Raw genomic sequence first — 24476 nt, forward strand, 5'->3', positions numbered from 1 at the left:
TGAGTCAGGATCAGTTGACCAGGGCCCAGGGAGAGGGCTGGTGGGTGGCTCTTTGAAATGACTTTGTTCCAGGCACCATCAGCATCAGCACCATCACCCGGAGCAACAGCATCAGCAGCATCAGCAGCTCCCAGGCCCAACCAACGCAGTCATTGACACGGCATGGAGTTACAGTGTTAAACAGCTTTCTCTTTCTTGTTTTGTCAACTGTTGCTTGCTTTTCTGTCATGTTGACAGCCATAGCAGCTTTCATAACAACTCTGTGTCCAAAATATACTGTATGTGAGTGCAAAATATTCACGCATGTAATTACCAGGAGGAGCAAAAGAAAAGGAGAGAAAGAAAGAAATAACACCTCCGTGTCAGTAACTGTGAAGCAGTTTACACGTTATGGATATTTTTGAAAACGCATTGGTTTTGGCCTCTCGTTTCCATGTCAACTGAGTTTTGGAATGCTCATTTAGAAAACCTGTTTTAAAAAATATCCCATTTAGAGGTCTAAAATGCACCTGTTACAATGGAGTTTTTATTTTGATCCAGATTTCGCGTTTGTACTTAACCAGCACCTGTGTCTGTGATTTGTCTTTACATCTTAACCACCTCTCTAGTAGGATACTGTAAATCCTTCCCTCTCCACACAAGGTGGAGGCCTGTTTGTTCCATAATAATTGCTGCACATCCCTTTCTTTGCTACGTAGCTAGGCCACTGCAATGTGTTTGTTCCATAATAATGTGTTGCGTAACGGCATAACTTCTCCTCTCAGTCGTGCAGGCACCTCCCTCTCTCCATCCCTCCCTCCCTCACTCCCTCTCTACCTCCTCTCTCCCTCCCTCCCGGCCCTCCTCTCTCCCTCTCTCAGGAGCCCTATATTAATTATTTCTCCACAATAACGAGAGAGAGAGAGAGAGACATCCCCTTTTTAATTCTGCATCCACACGTTAGCAAACAGGATTTAGCAGCTTACCAAGGCATCTGATTGCCACAGACAGAGAAGGCATTTCATATGCATTGTACACAACGCCGCGAACTCACCCACTTTCAGTTCTTACCCACAAATCTCCAGGATGATATTCAGCTGCACTGTATGTACACACACAGCCACACAGGTATAGCTATAATACACAGACACACAGACACACACACAGGTATAGCTATAATACACAGACACACAGACACACACACAGGTATAGCTATAATACACAGACACAGACACAGACACAGACTCTCTCTCTCTCTCTCTCTCTCTCTCTCTCTCTCTCTCTCTCTCTCTCTCTCTAACACACACATAACTGTGCCTCTAGACCTTTGCACTGCTCAGAGACATCAGTCAGCCAGTCTGCTGGCCATACGGTACGCGCACAGTCCTGCTCTATCACGTAAACAACCAGTTCCAGTCCAGCCACATACCGTACGCACAGGCAGGCCGTGGGAAATTGGCCAATTGCCTTTGCATTATTGATGTGGATTGTATGTGGCGTGTATGTGGCGTGGCGTGGTGAACGTGTGGTTTGGCTGCAGCTGCGGGTTCTGGTCGCTGTGGTCGCTCTGACAGGTTGTCAGCTTGCTGCTCCTGCAGACCTGCTGCTTGCCTGTTCCTTTCTGCTGCCCTCACCCTCATTGGCTGAACACACACCCGCACGCACGCACGCACGCACATACACACACACACACCCGCACAGCTGTCAGTGGCTGAAGACCTCCTAAGGTGCGCTGGTCCCTTATGTCGGTCAGTCCAGTCTGCCTGCTCTCTCTCTCTCTCTCTCTCTCTCTCTCTCTCTCTCTCTTTTCCTCTCTCTCTCTCTTTCTCTCTCTCGTTCTCTCTCTCTCTTTCTCTCTCGTTCTCGCTCTCTCTCTGGCCACCAGCTGCCATCTGACCCCAGTGATAGATTATGCAACGCCAGTGGGCGGAAAGGTTTTCTGGGACGACGTCACTCCCATCACCATCACCATAGCACCAGCCAGCGTCATTGCCAGCGTCGCGGACCGACGGTGCCCTTTCTCTGCCCCGCCATGCCAGTCTGGCTTATTGACCAACACACCACACCACAACACTCTCTCATCCTCATCATCATCACCCTTCTTTAGGCTGCCAGCATCCCCAAAGCCAGTGGTGCCTTGCCTGCTCTTTGCCTCTCTAGCCTACTTCACTGGTTCACTGACATACTGGCTCCTGCCTGCCTCAACCACCCACGCACTCATACACAAGCACACTAATGTAGAGGCAGTCTTATGCCGTCAGTGTGCCACAGTTTGCCACTTTGTTATCATTAAAAGAGAAGAAAGACGAAGACCAGACTGGTCGAAACGTTGTGTTGAATAAACTGGGAGCAGCAACAGTGTGTGGACCTTCTTTCTGTTTTTGTTTCATCGTGTTTAAGTCTCACCTGTTTACGCACTGTGTGCGCACTCCAAAATGCTACTTTGTTATCATGCCATGTACGTAGGCACATTCTCAACCACATGCTGGCTGTTGGCAGTCTGGATTACGTATACGGAATGCCAAATTTGCAGCCAGAATGAAAACACAGTCTCTGTCACCTATTGCACTCCTATACATGTGCATATATCAAGACAGTATATCCGTGCTTGCATGACTGTGCGTGTGTGCCAGCACGATCTCCATTTCATACATACTGGATATACATGTATATGGCCAGCAAGTGTGGCAATGTTATCTCTGTTGCCCAGTGCACAGAGATGTGTACACACAGGCAGGGAGGCCGACGGGTGGGGGTCAAAGTGGGGGTCAGTTGTCAGGGGCAAAGGGAGAGGGGGTGCCCAGAATTGGGTCCTTGCAACATTGTACTGTATGTATTGGGTGAGGGGGCCCTTCCAGGTGACATTATCTTGGGCCCAGCCAAAGCTGTCAGCTGCCCTGCACACCAGGATATGTGCAGTGCATATACTGTAAATCATTACATGTGGTCAGGGTCGTTGACAGCTTTTTCTGGGCCCAGGACGAAGTCATCTGAAATGGGCCCCCCATCTAATAGACCATGTAATGAAAACCCAATTCTGGGGCCCTTCTCACCCTGGGCCCGGGACAGCTTACCCCTTTGTCCCTCCTTGTTATCTTCCCTGCATGTGGTATATACAGCCAGCATGCCCATGCGTGCCAGCACTATCTCTATAGCCCACTGGACAGGGATACAGCATGTGCATACAGATCACTAAATAATCTGCATGCATGTCTGTGTGTGCTGATGTCTGAAAAAAATAAGACAACACCAGTACATGAGAGCCGAACCCTTTAAAGAGAAGAATGATCATTCATCACTAATAGTGGACACAGCAATATCCCTCTGTGTTCTATCATAGTAAAATACAGACTATTCTTCCCATTAGTAGTGTAACGGTTTATATTTCTGATGAACAGAGAACAGACGAGGATTCTGCATATCAGTGAATAACACGGAAATGTACAAGACACACGTGCATGCACGCACGCACGCGCGCACACACACACACACACACACACACACACACACAAACACTATATTACTTTACATGGAATGATATTTAGGAGACGCTTTTATCCAAAGCGACTTACAGAAGGAGGTTCATCAATAACTGAACAAAACTGGCAAAGGAACACAGAGTACTCACACACAGAGAATACCCTCCCCCCACACCCCCACAAACGTACACACATAAACATACACACACTAATACCTCACTGCAATTACAAGAGCTGAAGCACAACATGCATGCGTGAAGCCTATATTATGTAAATCTGAGTCTGATTAAATGGGAGAAAGCATGCAATCAAAGGGAGATACAGTACGTTCGGCTTTTAATCAACCCGGTTATGCCTTCCGCGTTAATGAAGTGGCACACTTAAAACAACGGATGTCCTCATTATTTAGTCTGTTACGAGTGTTTCGAAACTGCAACATTACACAAACAATTCTACTGGATTAGAATGCATTGCTCAGGCCTACAAAGAACATTGCAAAACGGCTGAAACATGCGTGCACTGTAAATTTGCAAATTAACAATATGCCTTGGCACTTTTCAGTGGGCAAACCATATTTGCCTTTACTTTCTCACTAATGGTCATTATGCTTGAGTGTGTGAGTATGTATGTGAGTGTTACATAGTTCTTAACAATGACGTTCAGTGACTGACCTTTTTACAGCTACACTTACAGTGCTGCAAGTCCATTGAAAAATGTCTCTCCCATCTGGCCCAAGTAAGTTAGGCTATTATTTGTAGACTGTGTCTTTGTATGGTCTCACTGAGTGGACACGTTTTTTATTTAAATCCTGATGTGATTTTTGTGCTTCAGACACAATGAACAGGATGTGTGCTCAAAGCCAGACACGAGTGGAGCTGAGGTGCACAGCAAGCAAAGCAGGGGACCGCAGCGCAGCACACCCTCCTGCCACTTCCTTATTCAGTCAGCAAAACTCACAGGAAATACAACGTTAAAATGACTGAATAAACGATTCTATGTCAGGATAATCATTGCATTGTAGGCTACATAACCATTGAATAAAATTGTAGATGTCTTTGAAAACGACAAAGGTTTGGAGAGGGCACAAGATAGATAGCCTACTGTAGATACATACGTAGGCTACAGTATTTAGAAGACTTTCGAGCTTTCCTTCAGACCTTATTCTTTGTTTGGAGCAAGGAGAAAAGGAATGGGGGGGGGGGGTATGTTATGTATGTCACTGCAGTTATTCTGTCTAGGAAAGTAGGCCCACAGGTTACACAAAAGAAACACTGTACTATTTTCATCATTTCATCTGCGGCAAAACAAGCTGGAGATTGCTGTGGCCAAAGGCCTGCCTGTGAGAGAGGAGAGCAGAGAGCACTTATTAGTCCAGATCCAATCTTTCTTCTCCAGGTGTAGCACAAAAGACTCTCTGTAGGCCTGTCTGTACGTTTGTGTAGGCTATTCACTATGAAAGGTCAAGTGTTGGGCCCTACTATGGTGCAAATGGTAGGGCACTTGTTTGCTACGCGGCCGACGACCCGCATTCGACTCCCGGCCCGGGTCCTTTGCAGACCCTTCTCCATCTCTCTCTGCCCACTCACTTCCTGTCACTACCTTCACTATCCTCTCAAATAAAGGCGATACCCCCCCCCTTTTTATGGGCTATCAAAGTGTTGATGGCAGGTGTTGTGGAACACTGTGCTGTCATCTTCAGGCAGCAAAACATAATGTTTTCATTGACAGAACAGACAGACCAACCACCTCTGTGCAAAAGCTTGAATTGGGGTAATTTCCCTCAGCTCATTCAGTTGAGCTCTCTTCAAAAGTAGGCCCGTGGGGAGATGGAAATCAAACGTGGATTAGATGAGTTTCAAGCTACTTGCTGGTTTCTGCACTGATGTCCTAATGGGTTGCTGGCATCTGGTGGCGAAAGCCAGTAGTGCTAGTAAGGTTGTCTCCATCCCAATGTTCTTGCCTTTGGGAAACCGTGTGACGCCCTGCACAGCGAGATCCCGGATGGAACAGCCATTGGGAAGAAGTGGTTTGGGCTGTGCAATTACCAAGGAGGGTTGCAGAGAGGAAAAAAAGAAGTAAAGTAGTCGTTTGCACATTTGAACAAAATCTATGAACATTTCTGGATCAATCGACTGAAGACATTTGAAAATCTGTTGGTGGTATTGGAATTCTGTGATCTCAGCGGCTTTCGAAAGAAGACAGCTATTTGAACTGTGAAAGTTGATGTGCTTTACTGTTAGCTCCAACCAACAAGCTACGTGCAGCTGTGAAAAAATACTTTGCTTGCCGCTAGATAGTGAACGCCACACGGAGCTGGGAAGACTTTTGCTGGCTCCGTTCTTGTCAAGGGGCTTGCTTATGAATTAACGTTATGTCTGCCACAAGCATTGACTCTCAGGTAGGCAGATAGTTGCTCTTTCTCTTAAATGTGTTCTTCATTGTAACTATAGAATATTAACTTGGTTCACATGAAGCCATGGGTGTTCATGAGTTGGACGTTTGCTAATGTTAGCGAGAGATGCACCTCACGGTTTTGTGGGAGGTGTGGTGGTGTCATTCAAGGCGCAGGCCATCCGATATAGGTTTAAAGTAATTACAAGTAATGCCAACAACATTTACGAATTAAGAGAGAAGATTGTCTTGTCTCATGACAGTAAGACACCTGGTTTGTTAGCCGACTAGCCTGTTTGCCACTACCGGTGAAAGTTAGCTAGCTAGCAGCCAACGTTAACAACCAAATGACAGATGGTCAGATTTGCCTGAACTTTTTGACTGCTGTGGTAGATTGCACCTGAAACAGTATGTGCGATTGCAATGCTTATTTGTTCGGTTTAACCGTGCGATTGTGTGATGACTGAGATGTCGTTAATGGCTGTCACCAGTGGCAGCCATTAACCGCTAGCTGGCAAGTTAGCCAATATTTTGCTAACGAGCTTGCATGCTATGTGTGTTGGAAATGAAGACTCGACACACGAAAGTATACCTGTACAATTTTCAATATGCTAGAAGCTGTGATTGTGGCTTCCATTCAGTAGTATTAAACGTGTGCAGATGTCTACTAACGCCTCTGTGTTTCCATGTTTTACCTAAAATGTAGAGACCAAAGGGACAGGCATCTAAAGGTAAGAACTTGAATCAGCAGATGCATGATTACATACCTCAATTCATCAAAGTCCCATAAATCTAGTGAATAAAACGCACCACACTGACGTCCTAGCCTAGTGCCCGTTTGTTTCGTCGTTTTTGGAAATTCTGCTGTAGGAATTTACCACTGATGCTATCCCGTTTAGCTGTAGCCTGTAACCTGTCAGAAAGTCAGATTGGTGCCCATCGCTTGCTGAAGCTGGGTTGGCAGCAGCAGATTGACACATTGTCCTATGCTATTACACCACATGCACTGTTTGTACAAATAGTGGTCATTCCCCAGGCATTTTCCATGGCCAGTTAACTTGAAATGTCTCCCAAAGCAGTAGAAATGCATTACATTTGAGCATGCAAGCTGATTGTCAGTGGCAATGCATTCTCAGGGAAAACATCCATGTTTGATATTGTTTATTCACATCTGAGTGCAATTGATGGGCATGTTCAAAAGTTGTTGTGGTATTCCTCCCTTACAGTACAGAATGGCTCTCTCCATCAGAAGGATGCTGTGCATGACAGTGACTTTGAACCGTACCTGCCTGGCCAATCTAATCAGGTGAGTGGCCGACAGCAAGAGAGCAACTCTTAAGATAACAGTTGGGAAATGACAGTGGTGATGATGGTAATCATTTGTTTCTGCATTGCAAAGCATCTTGGGGGAATCTTTCCCAGCTATCTGGTCGACATGAGAGTTTTTGAAAATTACACTGCAGAGCTACTTGTCTGTCTGTCTGTCTGTCTGAGCTAGAGCTTACTAAGCCTGTGGGATTGTTAGCATGATGCTGAGAAGTTGAGCATTTCCTCTCCTCTCGTCTCTTCCATCTGCCACGCCACTAAAAACCTTAGTCAATGTATTAGTATTCACACTGTAGCAATACTTTGCAATGCTTAGTTATTTTTAAGAGCCATTTGGTCTTAGACCTTGCTAATATTGCTCAATGTTGTGTAATTCTCTCCCATGGCTCATTGCACAAATCATTTTAATAGCATTTCACAAATCATATTAATACCATTTCTAATATCCTTAAAGAGGCCTCTTCCAAATGATATATTAAGACTCTGCCGTACCACCCCCCTAATCATTTTAAGCTTGATAACTACATTATTTCACTGCCTCCCTCTAAGTCATTTCAATTTCCCAATCACCCTGTAATAATGTTCATATCAGCCAGTGTTTCCCACAAGTAGCAGCATTGTGTGGTGCTAGAGGCAAAAAAAGTCAGACCCTCATGTGTATGCCCTCATTGACATAATATATGTGGCTGTTGATCAGTTTAAGGTGCTGCACCACAGGATGATCTACGGGAGATAGAGGAGATACTGATCACCTAAATAATTTCAATACCCCCAACCCCCCTCCCCCAAACTATTCTGAACATTGCACAGTGGCAACATTTATCACGTCAGCTCCTACGAGCACTCAGGGCACAACACTCACTGCTACCATTTCATGAATTTTTGAAAGTTTTAAATAGCTTGGATACGTGTCTGTTGTTGGTGTTTGGACATTTATTTTGCGATCCTGTTATTAGCTTGCTCATTTTTCCTCTGAGCACTGTAACACCCAACAACGTAATAATCTGACCAACATCATAAAAAACAGAGCGCAGCAGCTTAACGCCGCCTCTGAAAGGACAAACAAGCACAAAGTTGCTCTGAATGTGCATTTAGTCAAAAAATACCCCTTGGTAAAGCAGTCTGTAGCATCGGCAGTAAATATTATACTGGTCTCTCTGTAGATAATGCACTGAAGACAGCTTCTTCAACTCTCCTCATAAAGGGTAGGTTGGATGACATTGTTCAGATGTTTCATCAGGACAATTCAGACTTCATAGGGAAAAGTACAGAATGTACAGCACATATGCAATATTAGTTTTAGTAGATGGACAGTAGTCACAGTCAGTGTTGATGACTAAGTTGATGAAGTTTTGATCAGTATCATCAAAGATGGTGTTCTTTGCCAATGGTACACACAACACAAAATTATATGGTGGTTTCAAATGTATGAGTACCTAATCGGTCTATATGGCAATGTAGCTTTGTAAATTAAACTGAGAGGTAGGCAGACAATCTAAAAGATGCACAAAAAAATATATTAGCGAATGATAAGATGTATGCAGAGTTAGGCATGTTGGAGGTGATTTTAGCATGTAACATACAGCCCAGTCCCATAGCCCAGTTACCACTACTGCCTCTGTCTTGTCTGTGTGCCAAATGGAGGATGCTCTATCTTGCATCAATGGAAAAAGTCATTCAGTGACCTCGCTTTGTGGACCGAGACCTTTCTCTCCGCACAGCTCGACCTCCTTGGCTGCAGGATTGCTCAATACCTCGCTGTGATTGTGTCTGAAGTTTAAAAAAAAAGAGAAAGAAAAAAGGGCAAGACATGGTTAATACTTTATTTATGACTACTTTTAACACAAGATCTGCTGTTCAAAGTTCTTGACATATCAGTTTTACATTAGAACATAAAAAGTAATCACATCACTGTCTTGTGGTTGCGGTATAGGAGGCGTTTTTAGGGGAGAGAACATCATTGAAAATGCTTATTCCTAGGCCAGCATTCCCCCTGAAGTCTGTTAGGCAGACCGTAGACTGTAGTCATAGGTTTTAATTGTAGATCGTAAGAAATCATAATTGACACTACAACAAAATCATTCTAATATTTCACATATTTGACTCATTGTCATGTCATGCTCACACACGAATCCTTAAATGGAGGAGCTTCCTTTGAGACATCTTGTACACCATCACTGCTACTGTACAATCTTGCTGCTACCTATCATTAGTTAAATTACTAAAAATTAAATTGTATTTGCATCAGATGTTACGCAGGATCTGCAATAAAAACAAAAAAGCACATGATATAAGTTGACAAGCACAAGTTGTCATAAAGCAGGTAAGCAGTAGTAGAACACAGGCAGTTAAAATCTGAGTAGGTATAAGATGCTTTTACAGTGAAACTGACACGTGAAAGGCTGAAAATGGCATGCATAAAAACGGGGAACTAGGAATAGTAAGACTTCAAATCTGAGCAGGTATGCTTTTTCAATGAAATTGGCATTTGAAAAGGTGTAAGTGGCATGAAATGGGGTAAACTAAGAACAGTAACAAGTTACACTCTGTTAAATACTGAATAAAAAGTTTTTTCAGTGAAGTTAACATGAAAAGGTGAACATGGCCAGGGGTGGGACTAGGAACAGTTGCAGTTAAATTTTAATTAGGTAAAGCATGCTTTTACATATAAAGTGATGAGCGGAAAGGTAAAAACAACTTTAAATGATAAACAGGAAGTGGTTATGAAACAGAAGGACATTAGAGAGCAGCGTGACGACTCTTAGACATCGTGTGTTGTGTGAGTGGTTCCCAGCGTGTGTTTCGTGGGCTGCTTGCTGTGAGCCTACCGTTTGTCTCTACTTCCTATTGCCTCCTGGTTGCCAGGCCAACGCTAAGGCAACATCATGTGACTACCGTATGTGGTTGGGCTTGGGCGTGATTTAAAGCAAAGCTTTCTACAATTCAAATGATGACATTTTTTTGTGGACAATCTTGTTGAAATGTCGGCGTATTCTCCATTCTGGTGGATATGTCACCATTTCAAGTCCAGGAAGCATTGGAGCCAGAGAGCCAGACACTCAGTCAGACAGAGGATGTTGCACAAACCCAGTGCAGTTCTAGCAGCTCTTGTGAGTGCTGAGCTGTGGCTCGTAATGCTGCTCCTGCTGGCTCCACAGGTGGTGGTTTTCATCGTCTGTCTGTCTGCCTCTGCCTCTGGGCATCTGTCTGCTCTACCGGTGTCTCTGTCTCTGGACGACTGTGCCTCTGAGTGGCAGCTTCTTTGTGTTCCGACTGTCTCTCAGTGTCTGCCTGTGAGTAGATCTGTCGGTCTGGGTATGACTTTATTGTGTGCTACGTGGCCACTTCTCCTCTCCAAGTGTATCAGAGGCCGCGCTCTACTTCTGGAGTAAAATAAATAACTTTAGGTGTGCGGGGGAAAAAACAATTCTCCTCTCCTCTTCTCCACAGAGCAACAGCTTGCTTGGTTCACACCAGACCATATCACAAGTGAGATGTGGTCTGGAGACTGGCTACTGAATTATTCTCAGGGCGGGGGAAGTGTGGTTTACGATTGCCAACGGCCATATATTGGCCATAATTATGAATGTATCGTTTGATGTATACATAGCCAATCGTATAAGTTCTATTCAATCTAATTAATCATCTTTCAAAGTTTCCACATCTGCTCACTCGTTTTGGCTCCCCACCTCAGGCTACCGCCCTCAGGCTACCACTTTGGGACCAGCAGCCATGCTGTCTTTCAGATTGGAACGATTGTGCAAAACAGTGTGGGATATCTGAGGCTAAGCAACAGCTACCAGTCCATGACCAACCCATACCTCTCTGGTTATCACTCTCTGTCTCTTTGACAAATTCTCGCTACTACGCACCAAAAGAGACAGGAAGCTACAAAGCATAGCTGGACTGTTTTCATAGCAAGGACGACACAATACGAGTGACAAAGGTGACAGATTATGACCGCTAAAAGCAGAATGCAAGTATTCTAACATTTTAGCATGGCTGGTGCAAGCTCTCGCCAAACCGCATCATAGCTCATGATCATAATATTCACTGAAGTTCAACTACAAGCTATCACTCTCGTCGCCCAAACCTCTTTTGTCGCCAGCTTCATCTATGAAAAGTCAATTACTTCCGTTGTCACTCTTGTCGCGTGCTTCGTTTTTGTGCGGTTCCATAGCTGTCGCGTCTCATCTGCTCCTCCAGAGTAACAGTTGCCAGTCCATGACCAACCCGTACTTCTATATCTGGGTCAATGATGTTTCAGTAGCTCACGTCAGGGTGGTGCAACCGCAGCTAATGCTCTAAAGGGAAATAAGTGAAAGCTCCATTGGAAAACTCCAACTCCCATTGTCATTGTGACACAGTACTCTACAGCACACAAGTGAACACTGCACACTGCACACAACAATATTGCATTTATGCCTCACCCGTACAAGGGGGCAGCGCTCAATGGCTCCCCAAGTGAGCAGTGCGGTGGGACGGTACCATGCTCACGGTACCTCAGTCATGGAGAAGGGTGAGGGAGAGCACTGCTTAATTACTCCCCCCTACCAACCTGGTGGGTCGGGAGTCGAACCGGCAACCTTTGGGCTACAAGTCTGACGCCCTAACCGCTTACTCATGACTGCCCATTATCTAAGAAGCATATTCATTGCAGTACATTAATGAAATTACTAATGAATTTATTGGCATTAGCTGTGGTTGTACCACTTGACGTCTGAACCCAAAAAAATGTAATTGACCTCCCTCTATACCTCTATGACCGTTTCCTCGAATGGACAATTATAGGTAACTCTCTCCTCCTCAAAGTAGCGTCCCTGTGCACAACCACTGTCCAGGTGCTGGTGATGTGCAGTAAAAGCAATCCAAGGAAAGGAAGGATGAATCACTGCACACTGGTATTCTTTGCTGGTTGTTTATTTGGTGAACAGCGCGTTTCGCTGTTGCTTCATCAGGTTAACTCTCTCCTCCTCTCCTCTCCGCCTCCTCCACAGAGTAACAGTTACCAGTCCATGACCGACCCTTACCTCTCCAGCTACTACGCCCCGTCCATTGGCTTCCCGTACCCGCTGAGCGAGGCGCCCTGGTCCACCGGCGGCGACCCCCCCATCCCCTACCTGACCCCCTACGGCCCCCTCAGCAATGGCGACCACCACTTCCTGCACGGGGGCGACACGGTGTTTGGGCAGCCCGGCGCGGCCGCCGCGGCAGGCCTGGGCAGCAGCATCTACCCGCCGCACCGCTTCAACTTCTTCCCGGAGAACCCCGCCTTCTCGGCCTGGGGCACCAGCCCCGCGGGAGGGGCGTCCCAGACGGGGCAGACCCAGAGCTCGGCGGCGGCTGCGTACGGCGGGAGCTACAGCTACCCGCCGAGCTCTCTGGGCGGGACGCTGGTGGCCGACGGGCAGAGCGGTTTCCACAGCGAGACGCTGAGCAAAGCGCCGGGCATGAACAGCCTGGAGCAGGGCATGATCGGACTGAAGATCGGGGCGGGGGATGGGATGGGGTCCTCGGTGGGCGGGGGAGGGGGTGTGAAGGCGGTGGGGTCCGTGATCGGCGGCGGCGGCATCGGCGGTGGTCCCTCTGTTACCGCCGGCAACAACGGAACTCCCATCGGTATGCCGCCGCTGTCATCCAAGCCCACCTCGTGGGCGGCCATCGCCAGCAAGCCGGCCAAGCCGCAGCAGCTGAAGCCCAAGAGCAAGGCCGGCATCATAGCTCTAGGGGGCGCCCTGCCACCCCCGCCCATCAAACACAATATGGACATCGGCACCTGGGACAACAAGGGGCCCGTGGCTAAAGTGGCGTCGCCCCCCCACCAGGAGCTGCAGCAGCCCCCATATAACCACCACCAGCACCAGCACCAACACCTGCCGTCCCACCCCCATCACCACCCCCACTCCCACCTCCCCCCGCACCACCACCATCAGCATCAGCATCAGCACCAGCACCATCACCCGGAGCAACAGCATCAGCAGCATCATCAGCAGCATCAGCATCAGCACCAGGCTCCGCAGCCCATGCCCAACTCCCACTCCCACTCCCTATCCATGCAGCCCCCGATCCAGCAGCCCCAGCTGCAGCCGCCCCCTCCCCAGTCCATGGTGCAGCCCCAGATGCCCCCTCTAACCATGCCCCCACCGCCCCAACACACTCACACACACACACACCAGCCCCCCATGCAACCCCCTCCCCAACCGTACCAGAACCACACCCAGCCCCCGCTGCCCCAGAACCGGTGGATCGCCCCCCGGAACCGCAACCCGGCCTACGGCAGTGGGGGGCTGGAGGGCGGTCCCCTGCAGCTGGGCGGGGGGGTTCTGGGTGGCGGAGGTGGGGTGGGTGTGTTTGGTTCTGGCGGCGGTGTTGGTGTCGGTGGTGTACCCGGGTCGGGCGGACCCGGCACTGGACCTGACCTGCTCCCGCACCCCGTCCTGGAGAAGCTACGCTCCACGCACGCCTATAACCCCAAGGAGTTTGACTGGAACCTGCGCGGCGGCGGCCGTGTCTTCATCATCAAGAGCTACTCGGAGGACGACGTGCACCGCTCCATCAAGTACTCCATCTGGTGCAGCACCGAGCACGGCAACAAGAGGCTCGACGCCGCCTTCCGCTCGCTCGCCAACGCCGGCGCCAATGGCAACGCCAAGGTAGTATATACATAATAGTAGTATTGCATTGCATATTTTTATATACTGTACACTGCATTTGCAGAGAGGAGGAACACCGATTGATTGCACTATTTTATCTTTGTAACTATTGGGGAAAAGTGAGAATTCTGGTGAATGTAGATAATGTCATGCTCACATGCTATTGATGTAATTTAAGGTCCAGCTGCACAATTGCACTTTTAGTCTGAGGAAGGGCCGTGGTGACCCGAAACGTCACGAAAATAAGAGTGTATTAAAACGGAACTCGGTTTGTAAGGTTCATCCTTACAAAAGGCCATGGTAGTAACATGCCGTCTCCGGAAGTCATTGGAAAATGCAAAAAATGCCATGCACCGCTTCGGTCAGGTGTTTGTGACTTCAGGACTAAGGTAGACATCATGCCAAGGCTTATTATAGTACAGTGTATGATTAATTATATTTTGAAAATAGAAAGTGTGATGATAGGAACCAGCCTACAGCTGCTGACGCTTTGCTTTGGCAAGATAGTGGTCATGGTAATGCTGAAATCATTTCATCCAAAAGTTAAAAATTGCAAGCACAGCTTTGATCAGGGGGCTAGTAACTTCCGGACCAACTACACAATTAAACACGAAAGAAGAAGGTCTATCTCTCACTGCTTTACTGAACAGATTTTATTCAGAGGGAACAGCGTGACTCGTTCTGCCTACATTGCCATTGGGTTCAGTCTGGAAACGAATCGCTGAGCGAGCCTGATGACGCTGGAGGCACATTGACACATTGTTCCCTCTAAGACAAATCAAATTAAGTGAAGCAGTGTGTGGTAGATCGTCGTCGTTTTTTAATGAATTGCTAGTCTTGCACGTACCAATACCTGACCTAAGCGGTGCACAAAGTATTTTGAAAAAAAAGGAGGAAAGGTTGTTAACGCTGCCCTCAGCTGCTATGTGACTAAGCAGAGAGCACTTTCAAATGATCTTGAAAAATAGCTCTTACCAGGCTATTCTTATTCTGTTTGCTGCCTTTTGAATTGCTTTTATTTATATTGTTGTGAGGCCCATTGAAATGGCAGGTTCTGATGTGCTAATGTGCAAATAAACCTGTGTGTGTGTGTGTGTGTGTGTGTGTGTGTGTGTCTGTGTGTCTGTCTGTCTGTCTGTCTCTCTGTCTCTCTGTCTCTCTGTCTCTCTGTCTCTGTGGGTGTCTCTGTGTGTGCTGGGGTCCCCTCCACCGTGCCCAGGGCCCACTGTACCTGCTCTTCAGCGTGAACGGCAGCGGGCACTTCTGTGGCGTGGCCCAGATGCGCTCCCCGGTGGACTACAGCACCAGTGCGGGCGTGTGGGCGCAGGACAAGTGGAAGGGCAAGTTTGACGTGGACTGGCTGTTCGTCAAGGACGTGCCCAACAGCCAGCTGCGCCACATCCGGCTGGAGAACAACGACAACAAACCCGTCACCAACTCACGGGACACGCAGGTACAGTAGGAGTACTGTATTGTGGGTAATGTGTTTTCCCCTTCCATGCAGGGGGCGGTACTAGGGGCGGGCCGTCCATACAATTGTCTGGGACGGCACCCAAGAGGGAGTGAAAACTTCTCCGATGACCACGTGTAAATAGTGTTATTAAATAGTTTTTCTCAAGAAGACAGTGATGATACTGAAAATCCCTGTGATAATTTTGGTCATAATAGCCACAAGGTCAAATTTTCACTTCGTGACCTCCAGTAATGGCTGTCACAGATGACGGAGTTTCTGAGAATCATTTCAGTGTGTTGGTGTTCTTGTTGTGCTCTTCTTTGGTGCAAAGCAGCACTCTTGCATGTTCCGCCAGAACAGAGTGAAACAGAAATGAACAGCATCTGGGCCTCTCATTCTCCCCCTCTCATGTTAGCCTCTCAGGATCTCCACCTCCTCCTTTCTCTCTATGCCTTTCTTTCACCCTCTCGCTTATTCTGTCTGATTGTATATAATATTGCCAATACAAGGCAGTGGTCAAGGCTGTATCTAGTGGTCATATTTATTGTGCTTCTTCTCCCGCAGGAGGTGCCACTGGAGAAGGCGAAGCTGGTGCTGAAGATCATCGCTGGCTACAAGCACACCACCTCCATCTTCGACGACTTCTCCCACTACGAGAAGCGCCAGGAGGAAGAGGAGGATGTACGCAAGGTACTGGCCATCCCTACTGATAGTTTTATTGTTATGGTGGTTGTCATTTGTTTCATGCTTCTTTTTCTTTCATACCCTGATTGTTTTAGTGGAAACACAAGATGCTTCTGTGCATATGAAATGTACTTTTGGGAGAAGATGGCCTTTCAAACTACTGTTATTATTGTAAAGATGGAAAAAAAACTATTGAAGCTCTCCTTACTTAAGTTTAAAAAGCCTTTATGCCTACGTTTTCAACATATTGTTTTCATCAGGGCCCACTATGTCAAAACGCGCAGGCAATGTAGCCACAATTTAATGAAGGTTTTTATTTATTATTTTTTTAATTGGGGGTGGCGGTGGGGGGGTAAACTTTATTTAGACAGGACAGTGAAGAGTGGGACAGGAAACGAGTGAGAGAGGGAGAAATGGCGGAGGATTGGGAAAGGACCTGGGTCGGGAATCGAACCCGGGTCGCCCGCGTAGCAGTCCAGTGCCCAGCCAACAAATCCATGTCTGGGCCTTAATAATCGCTTTTTAACTTAAGTAACTTTTTCATTAAAGTTTTTCATCTTTACATGGATGTTTGGATGCCCAAGTTTTTGGATAAGTGACCCAGTGAAGCATTCCCTTCTCTCTTTTTGATATTGTTCTTATTGTTTTGGAGAACACAACAGTATTATTTTAATAGTCCACTAATCGATAGATCTAGTCACGATAAATCACGATTAGACATGGAAAAAAAAAGACTTGCTCCAACCTCCGACAAACCTTCCCGGCCTCAAGCGCAAAAAAATCTTACAGTTCACAATGAGCTTTAAATCATGATAGTAGCTTATTTACTCCAAGACACAATGTCCAATTCAGACGTGCTGGACAATTTTAGGTTGAATAAAAGTTATAAAGCATTAGTAAAGTAAGTAAAAAAGCATTGCATTAAATGAAACGATTAGTCGACAATGACATTTTTTGTCGACAATTTTTTATAGTCGATTAGTCACGATTAAGGGGGGTTTAGAGTCGCGCGTTCGCGGGGGTTCTGCACAGAGAATGAGCCACAGCACCCCCCTGTGCAGCGACAAAACGACCCCTGGCTGCAGTACACGCATGTTTCTCCCAGGCTGAAATGTCCGTGAGCTGAGCTATGCTTGAAGACGGTGATTGGTCAATGCGCTTACGGCAGTCCGGGGGGAACTCAGCCCTGATAGGTCAGTTGTGTTCTATTCTTCTACCCTACCGCGGAGGTTTGAAGGAAAACGAAAAACACGATGCAGATGACTTGGCAGGAAATCACTGGAGTTTACTTGACAGGGACAAGAGAAACTGTTTTTTATTTCAGTAGTACAACTTCCAAAAAATCAATTAGAAATATCCATAAAAGGCCATCATGGAAATGATATGTTTGTAGTGTGGTAGTAGCAAAGAAGCCTATTTGTTCTTTTGTAGTGTGGCAGCTAGCTCATTAAAAAAGGGTTCGCTAATGTCCTGTAGAGTTTGAATGGGTTTGGCTGACAGTTGCTAAGCTAGCTGTTAATTAGATAGGCTATCTATTGTATTTAAAAATGGCTTTTGTTTCATTTAACCACCTCAACTGTAAAACATGAATAAAGAGAGACTCTTGTATGCTATCATCCATGTCTAATTACGCCACAACTTTTTAAATTAATAGCAAGAAGCCTCTTTGTTGATACAGTATATAGTACAAGTAGTGTGGCTAGCTAGCTTCTAAAACAGGGTTCGCTAATGTCCTGTAGAGTTTGAATGGGTTTGGCTGACAGTTGCTAAGCTAGCTGTTAATATGGCCATTAGATGTATTGTATTTAAAACGGCTTTTGTTTGGCATTTTAACCACCTGAACTGTAAAACATGAATAAAGAGAGAATCTTGTATGCTATCATTCATGTCTAATTACGCCACAACTTTTTAAATTAATAGCAAGAAGCCTCTTTGTTAGTGGTAGAATTACGTTTCAGGTGGCTAGTCAACTAGCTTTGAGTTTGTAATGACTGATTTAGCTGGCTAGCTACTACTAGGCCCCAGGTGTGAATGGCCATTCATGCTGTCTATTGTCTTTTAAAATGGCGTTTGTCTTGCATTTAATCTCATGTAGTACTTGACCAAAAATAAACTGATGTTGTACCATCTAATTATGCCCCAACTTTTAGAAGTAGGCTACTAGTGGAATATTACGTTTTACATAGCCAGCTGATTAGCTTTGTGATTCATTCTAGGGACTGGGCTCAACTGAATGAGTTAGTTCGCCCCCTGTTGTCACGGAGGTGAATTGACGTCATTAAAATCTCCTCCTCCCTCCCCCCTTGCCCCACTCTTGAATTTTCGGCGGGAAAAAAAACACCACGCCCTTTCGCACGCATTCGCATGTAGGTCGACTATGAGGCAATACCCCCCGCTGACAGTACGTCTATGCTTTACCCCGCAATCGGCACCGCGTGACTATGCATCAGCCTTTAGTCGACTAATTGTTGCAGCCCTACACAACACATGTTTACTTGCCTGCTATGTGCTTAGTGGAGACTGCATCATCCTTTCATCCATTGTCTTGAATCGGTTGGCACCCCTATGGCAAAGCTGTACCGCTGTAGAAGGGTCTAGCGTGGTAGTGAGACTGGCACTTCTTGACTTGCTGTGGGCAAACACTGATGTGCGAACTGTCATGGCCTTTGCAGCCACTGAGGTGCCACAGTGTACTGTATGTCATGCTGTACAGTAATGTATGTTGCCCCAGGACAAAACGATTAAGGACTTCCATACTCGCATAAGGACTTCCATACTCCATACTCGTCAAACTGCTCCGGAAAAAAAATAACTTTGAACTCTTTAAACAATTACAGACCAATTTCCAACTTCCACTAAGCAAAATCCAATCTTTGCTAAAGTATGCGCCTTTGTCTCCCCACAAGACGGTAAAAACATGCTTTTGTTAGAAAAGAAGATTAGATTAGTGTAATTCTCTCTTCTCTGGTCTTTTAATTACAACTAATTCAAAATTCTGTTGGAATAATTGTAACAAAGACCAGAAGTAGAGGGCATATCATTCCTGTTCTTGTTGACTTACACTGGCTGCCTGTCCTCCTACGTAACTGATTTTAAAACACTACTGACAGTGTTCAAAGCCTTAAATGGTCTTGCTCCATCATGCTTTCCTTTTATACCCCTGCCAGAGCCCTCAGATCCGCTGTCACTAGATTGTTAACAAGTCCGACAGGCGGACAAAGCACAAATATGAAGAGTAACGCGAAAAATGCTGGCGAAGATGCATTATTTGCACTTGCACAAGTGCATTATGTATGCCTATCGTGTAATCGTAACACAAACGTGATCAACAGCATTTAAAATCCAAGTTGTTCCTGTCTGCTGCGACTGCTAGCTGCCGTCCCCCCTTGCTAGTATCCTACTGCCAAACTTTCCTGCTGCTGGCTTTTAAACACATTGCCCTCACCAGATAATAAAAAAGAGAAAGGTGTCTGAAACATTGGGACTCAATCTGATGACAACTAGACAGTTGGAAGACAATTGGAGAGAAAAGGCCAAGTGAAAATGATCTACTGTTAATTTATCTTTAAATCGATTTTATCGTTTTTATTGTTGTCAATTGACTTTGAGCAACATGTCTATGAATTTGTGCTATACATATAAATTATTATTATAAAGGGGAGCCAGCCTGGTTTTACGTCAGTGTCCTCTGTAGGCCATCATAGGCCCGGTATAACCCAAAAGTCAATCCTCTCTCTCTCTCTCTCTCTCTCTCTCTCTCTCTCTCTCTCTCTCTCTCTCTCTCTCTCTCTCTCTTTCTCTCTCTCAGACCATGCCCATGCATCCAGACTCTGCACCCATCCCAAATAGGTCTAGACTGGACCAGGTAAGCACACTCCTTCCTTCCTCACTCAATACGGATGATACATGTGGATTGACAGCATCACTTGTACTGTATGTTGTCCTAATACTTTACGATACCTTTTTTTCTGTACATTGTAGGAGCGCCAAAATAGAAATAAACAATAGAAGACTGTTTCTCCTTTACGCTTCTTCGACAACTGTACTGAGGACTGACATTTCTTTTGAAGAGGAACACAAGAAGAAAGAAAAACAATTGGAAATCAAACCATTTATTTTCTGTTTTTGTCCCTTATTTAAAATCGTGGTGAATTTTTGGCCAGACTGATTTTTGGTTTGACTCGCGCTCTTTTTCGCTCCAGGTACCTCTTCTTGTTGCAGGGATCTAACAAGCTGAGTCTGTGTGAAGCCTGAATCACACACCCCTTTTCTTTTTTTTATTTTGCTCAGAACATTTGTTTTTTTCCCTCTTCCTGGCTCAGTTCAATCCCCCCCCTCCTCTTGCCTTCCGTTCCCCAAATCAGAGAATCAGGGTTAACGTCACCAATGAAGCGAGTCTTATCTACCAGACATTGAATCTTCCTTCTCTCTCCTCCCCTCCCTCCTCTATGTCTATCACGGAACTGATTGTACTGCCCATTACGTCCACCGTGTGGCAGTGTTGCCATTCTCCAGAGGTTGAGCTGTGCGTGCCAACGGGGACTCAGGGTTCCTCATCCTCATCATTGACTCAAACAAACAAACAAACAAACAATCAAACAAACGAACGGGAAGAGATCCAACGTCTCTGATTCCAGCCCTTTTATTCTTTTCTTTTCTGTTTGTTTTATCGTGCTTCGAAAAAGAAAAACAATACAAGTGTATTTATTTACTCTGAGCCTTAAGGTTTTATTTTTTCCTGTACTTTGCGATGACTCTTATAATTATTGAGAAAAAAAAACAAAAGAAACTGACATGATCTGAGCGGTCAGGAGCAATCAGGGACGCTGAGAGGGCAACGTTCAAAGTTCACCGACCTTTTGGACAATTCAAGGCAAAGAAGACTGTTGTGTTCATAGTGGGATTTCATGTTCAGATCCTGGTGTTTTACAGTTGTGTTGACCCACCCTTGTGTATGTGCGTGTGCGTTTGTTTGTATGTTTGTGTGTGTGTGTTCCGCATTGTGAAGACATTGTGTGTCTTTGAGGAGAAACAATGGTATGTGATCAGAAAACAATGTTCTATTTTAGTTGGAAAGTATGTAGCATACACAAAACATAAAAAAACATGAGATTTTATCGCTAGAAAAAATTGTGATGACTCTTTGCCATGTTGAATGCCTGTGTTCATATCTTTCTTCACTGTTAATTATAAATCAGCGTTTTTCTGTTTCTGCATTGTTAACCAACTCCCCTTCCTCTCCACACTTCGCACCATTTTTGTGCTCTATATAATTGCAAGTTTGTCCTTTTGTAACGCTTTTGCTCTAATGTAGCTGCTTCTAGCAATGGTGAAAGCCTTACTTGTAACCTTAAAGAAAAGAAAACAATGTAAATGACGTCTAACTTGGGCAAGGATGACTAAGTGGTAGGTGGTGACACTTTGAGTTTGTTTTGTTTTTGTTTTCCTTCTTTTGGATGGAAAATGCTGCTAGTCCCATGTACTGTTCAGAGTTGATCATATGTGCGATGGTTAGGGCTTGAGTTGATTCCGAATAGGTTAAAGCGACACTACATCATTTCTGGAAATAGGCTTAGCCTACACCTCACCTTGAGTTAAATAATTGAGTTTTGTATTCCTCCTGTTCTTCCAGGTGTTCGAATTGTGAGTCGAGTGTATCGTTGCAGTCTTAATTGTAATTAGGTTTGTGTCACGATTCCTGACCTACGGTTTGATACACCCCACAATTGCTGAAATGTATCTCATTTGAAGCTTGAAAGCATTATCACATTTATTCATATGGTTCTTTTCTGGACTGAAGGATAACAAAACTTTGAAAGGGTGTATCGCGATACTGTCTCCTTTCATCACGATACAGTACCGTGACTCTGATTATCACAATTTCTCGGTTAGATCCAATATCGTTACAGCCCTAGTTCCAATCAAGCAATCATCATTAATCTTATGCGATTCAATTATATACACTGCAGTTCAAAAGTTTGGGGTCACCCTTGTTTTTCCCAGTTACTGCAATTCAAGTTGTAGACATCTATTAGATAGCTTGAAATGGTATGAAGCTAAGTACTGAACAGCCAAAGGTGAGACAAAGGTTTGATTACCCAGCAAATTGGTTAAACTGGACAGATAAGTGAAATCTAACCAACATGTTTCACGAATGTATTACATGCATGTCTTAATCCATTTTTCTACAGACATTTCAAATTCAAGACAAAGAAACTGCATGAGTTTCTAGCCAGCAGATGGAACCTAATGGGACCTATTAATATGAATTCACGATCTATTGTCTCTGCCATGTTTCAGTTTCCAGGATTTGTGTAGCCAGATGAAAACAAAGGCTGGAAGAACGATAGAAAGATGAAACTCAATTGTTCTATTGAATGGGAGGTGTAAAATCGGCTCATTTCCGGGAATGGTGCAGTGTTGCTTAAAAACAGTGGCAGGGAGACTTTTTTTTTTTTTGGACTGGTATGACAAGTGAGTTGGCTGTGACAGATCATTGAGAAGAGAAAAGAAGCAAGGTACCTGTTGTAAAACAAATAGGCACCATCAGGTTAATAAAAGAAGTCTATTGAGGCCGTATTGTATGAAGTGCTTTGCCTATCAAACCACCACACACAGCTACTAATGCACCAGACACCTGGGGCCTATACTACAAAGCTGGTTCAGGATAAGTTAAGGTTAAGTCAAGAGGTAAATCATCTAATACATCAGCTTTTTCTTCTTTTTTTTTTTTTTAAAAAAAGAGGACTCCAGGCTCTTCTATTAGATGATTTATCTCTTAACTTAAACTTAACTTATCCTGAACCAGCTTTGTAGTATAGGCCCCTGTTATTGAAAGCCGTGTTTACAAGTGACGACTATTGATTACTATTATGACAGATGAAAAACAAGGATGCTTGATGTATCTGTTGCTGTTGGCGTCTCTTCCCTAGTGTGGTGGTGCATTTTGCATGCTCCTACAGTAAAGGTCCAGCCCCTTGAACAAGGAGAGAGTCCAGTTCTTACAAATCAATTCCCCAAACCTGTGGTGTTTCCTCTATACTCTGTCATCTTGCCTTGTTGTTAGCTTGGGTAAAGTCTGTGTTCTATTGCACAAATATTGTGTGTCTGAAAGATAATCTTTGTTGTCAAAACAACTTTGAAGCATGGGTAAATTTCCAGTTTAAATTTGGGTTCAAAATTTAAATCAGTTTTCCCCCCAGTTGGATTGGATTTACTTAGGTCCACAACTCTGAATGAGACCAGCAGGGGACAGAGGGAATGGCATGTGTTTTGGGAATTGATTTGCATCCTTTTTCTAGTCTACCTGGCTGGCTGCAAGAGGATGTTTCTGACATCACCTTACTTTGTGACTACTGGGGCCTATACTACAAAGCTGGGGCCTATACTACAAAGCTGGTTCAGAATAAGTTAAGGTTAAGTTAAGAGTTAAATCATCTAATACAAGAGCTTTTCTTAAGAAAATGAGGACTCCAGGCTCTTCTATTAGATGATTTACCTCTTAACTTAACCTTAACTTATCCTGAACCAACTTTGTAGTATAGGCCCCAGCTTTGTAGTAAAGGCGCATTGACCTTCTGCCTGTCTTGTGCCCGACTCTGTTTCCTGTTTGGATGTTCTATTCTTATTCCTCCTTGAGCAGCCACCTTCCCTTAGGAGTTCACTTGAAGCAGTTCCCTGCCGTCAGTCATTTCTGCACTGTCACAGGTTCAATTTTTTGCCAAGTTTCAGTGCGGTTTCCAAGATTTTACAAACTGTCAGTTTCAGCGTTCTGCAATGCTTCAGTGATGTCACCGATTTATTTAACAGTGTGTCCACCGATTTCAGTACTGTCAGATTTTTCTGCAGCTTTTCAGTACTGTCACAGATTTCTGCACCCCCCGCCCTTCTCTTACCTTTTTTGATTTAAGTACAAAAATAGCATGAAGAAGACGACTGCGATGCCTGTTGCTCAAGTTTAAAAGGATCTTTTTACATGCACGTGTCAGACAATTGTGTCAGAGGGTGTTGCAATAGAAAGCCACTAATGCGATTCTAATAATATATAAATATATAATTATATTTACATAAAGAACTGACAAAAATAAAGTTATTATTGATATCATTTATTATCTTATGGACTTGATACCACTAACAGGGTAGTGTTAATGGGTCCAGTCTGGAAGGCATAATCTTTTTGCTGTCTTTTTTTTTTTTTTTGCTTTAGGAAGAAATGAAGCCTTAATAAATAATATCCATTTAGAAAGCGTTAAGCAATGTCTGTCTCTCCCTTTCTTTTAATCTCTCTGTCTCTGTCCATCTGTTCCAATAAAGACCACACTTAACCAGAATGTTGTCAGTTGAGTTGTAGTTCTACCTCTAACGACACTGGGGGGTGCTGCAGGGCCATTTTCTTTACTAGACGCCGGTTCATTGGGTCCAATACATTGTCTGCTGCCTACATAGCATATCCCTCTGCGCATGTGACATAGGTCTTACATTTACATTCAGTGACTGTGCTTTTATTGTGTA

General features: G+C 44.9%; 1 protein-coding gene across 1 annotated transcript; it reads left to right on the forward strand.

Annotated features, from left to right (window-relative positions):
- Positions 1 to 5476: 5476 nt before the first annotated feature.
- LOC134457343 (YTH domain-containing family protein 1-like) lies at positions 5477 to 22538 on the forward strand. Its single transcript, XM_063209315.1, has 8 exons — positions 5477 to 5856; positions 6556 to 6580; positions 7076 to 7155; positions 12173 to 13828; positions 15048 to 15281; positions 15846 to 15971; positions 19774 to 19830; positions 19947 to 22538. Exons 1-8 carry the CDS (start codon positions 5830 to 5832, stop codon positions 19971 to 19973), a joined length of 2232 nt encoding a protein of 743 aa, XP_063065385.1. The 5' UTR covers positions 5477 to 5829; the 3' UTR covers positions 19974 to 22538.
- Positions 22539 to 24476: the final 1938 nt, after the last annotated feature.

This window comes from Engraulis encrasicolus, chromosome 10 (assembly GCF_034702125.1).
Source record: "Engraulis encrasicolus isolate BLACKSEA-1 chromosome 10, IST_EnEncr_1.0, whole genome shotgun sequence".
NCBI lineage: Eukaryota > Metazoa > Chordata > Actinopteri > Clupeiformes > Engraulidae > Engraulis > Engraulis encrasicolus.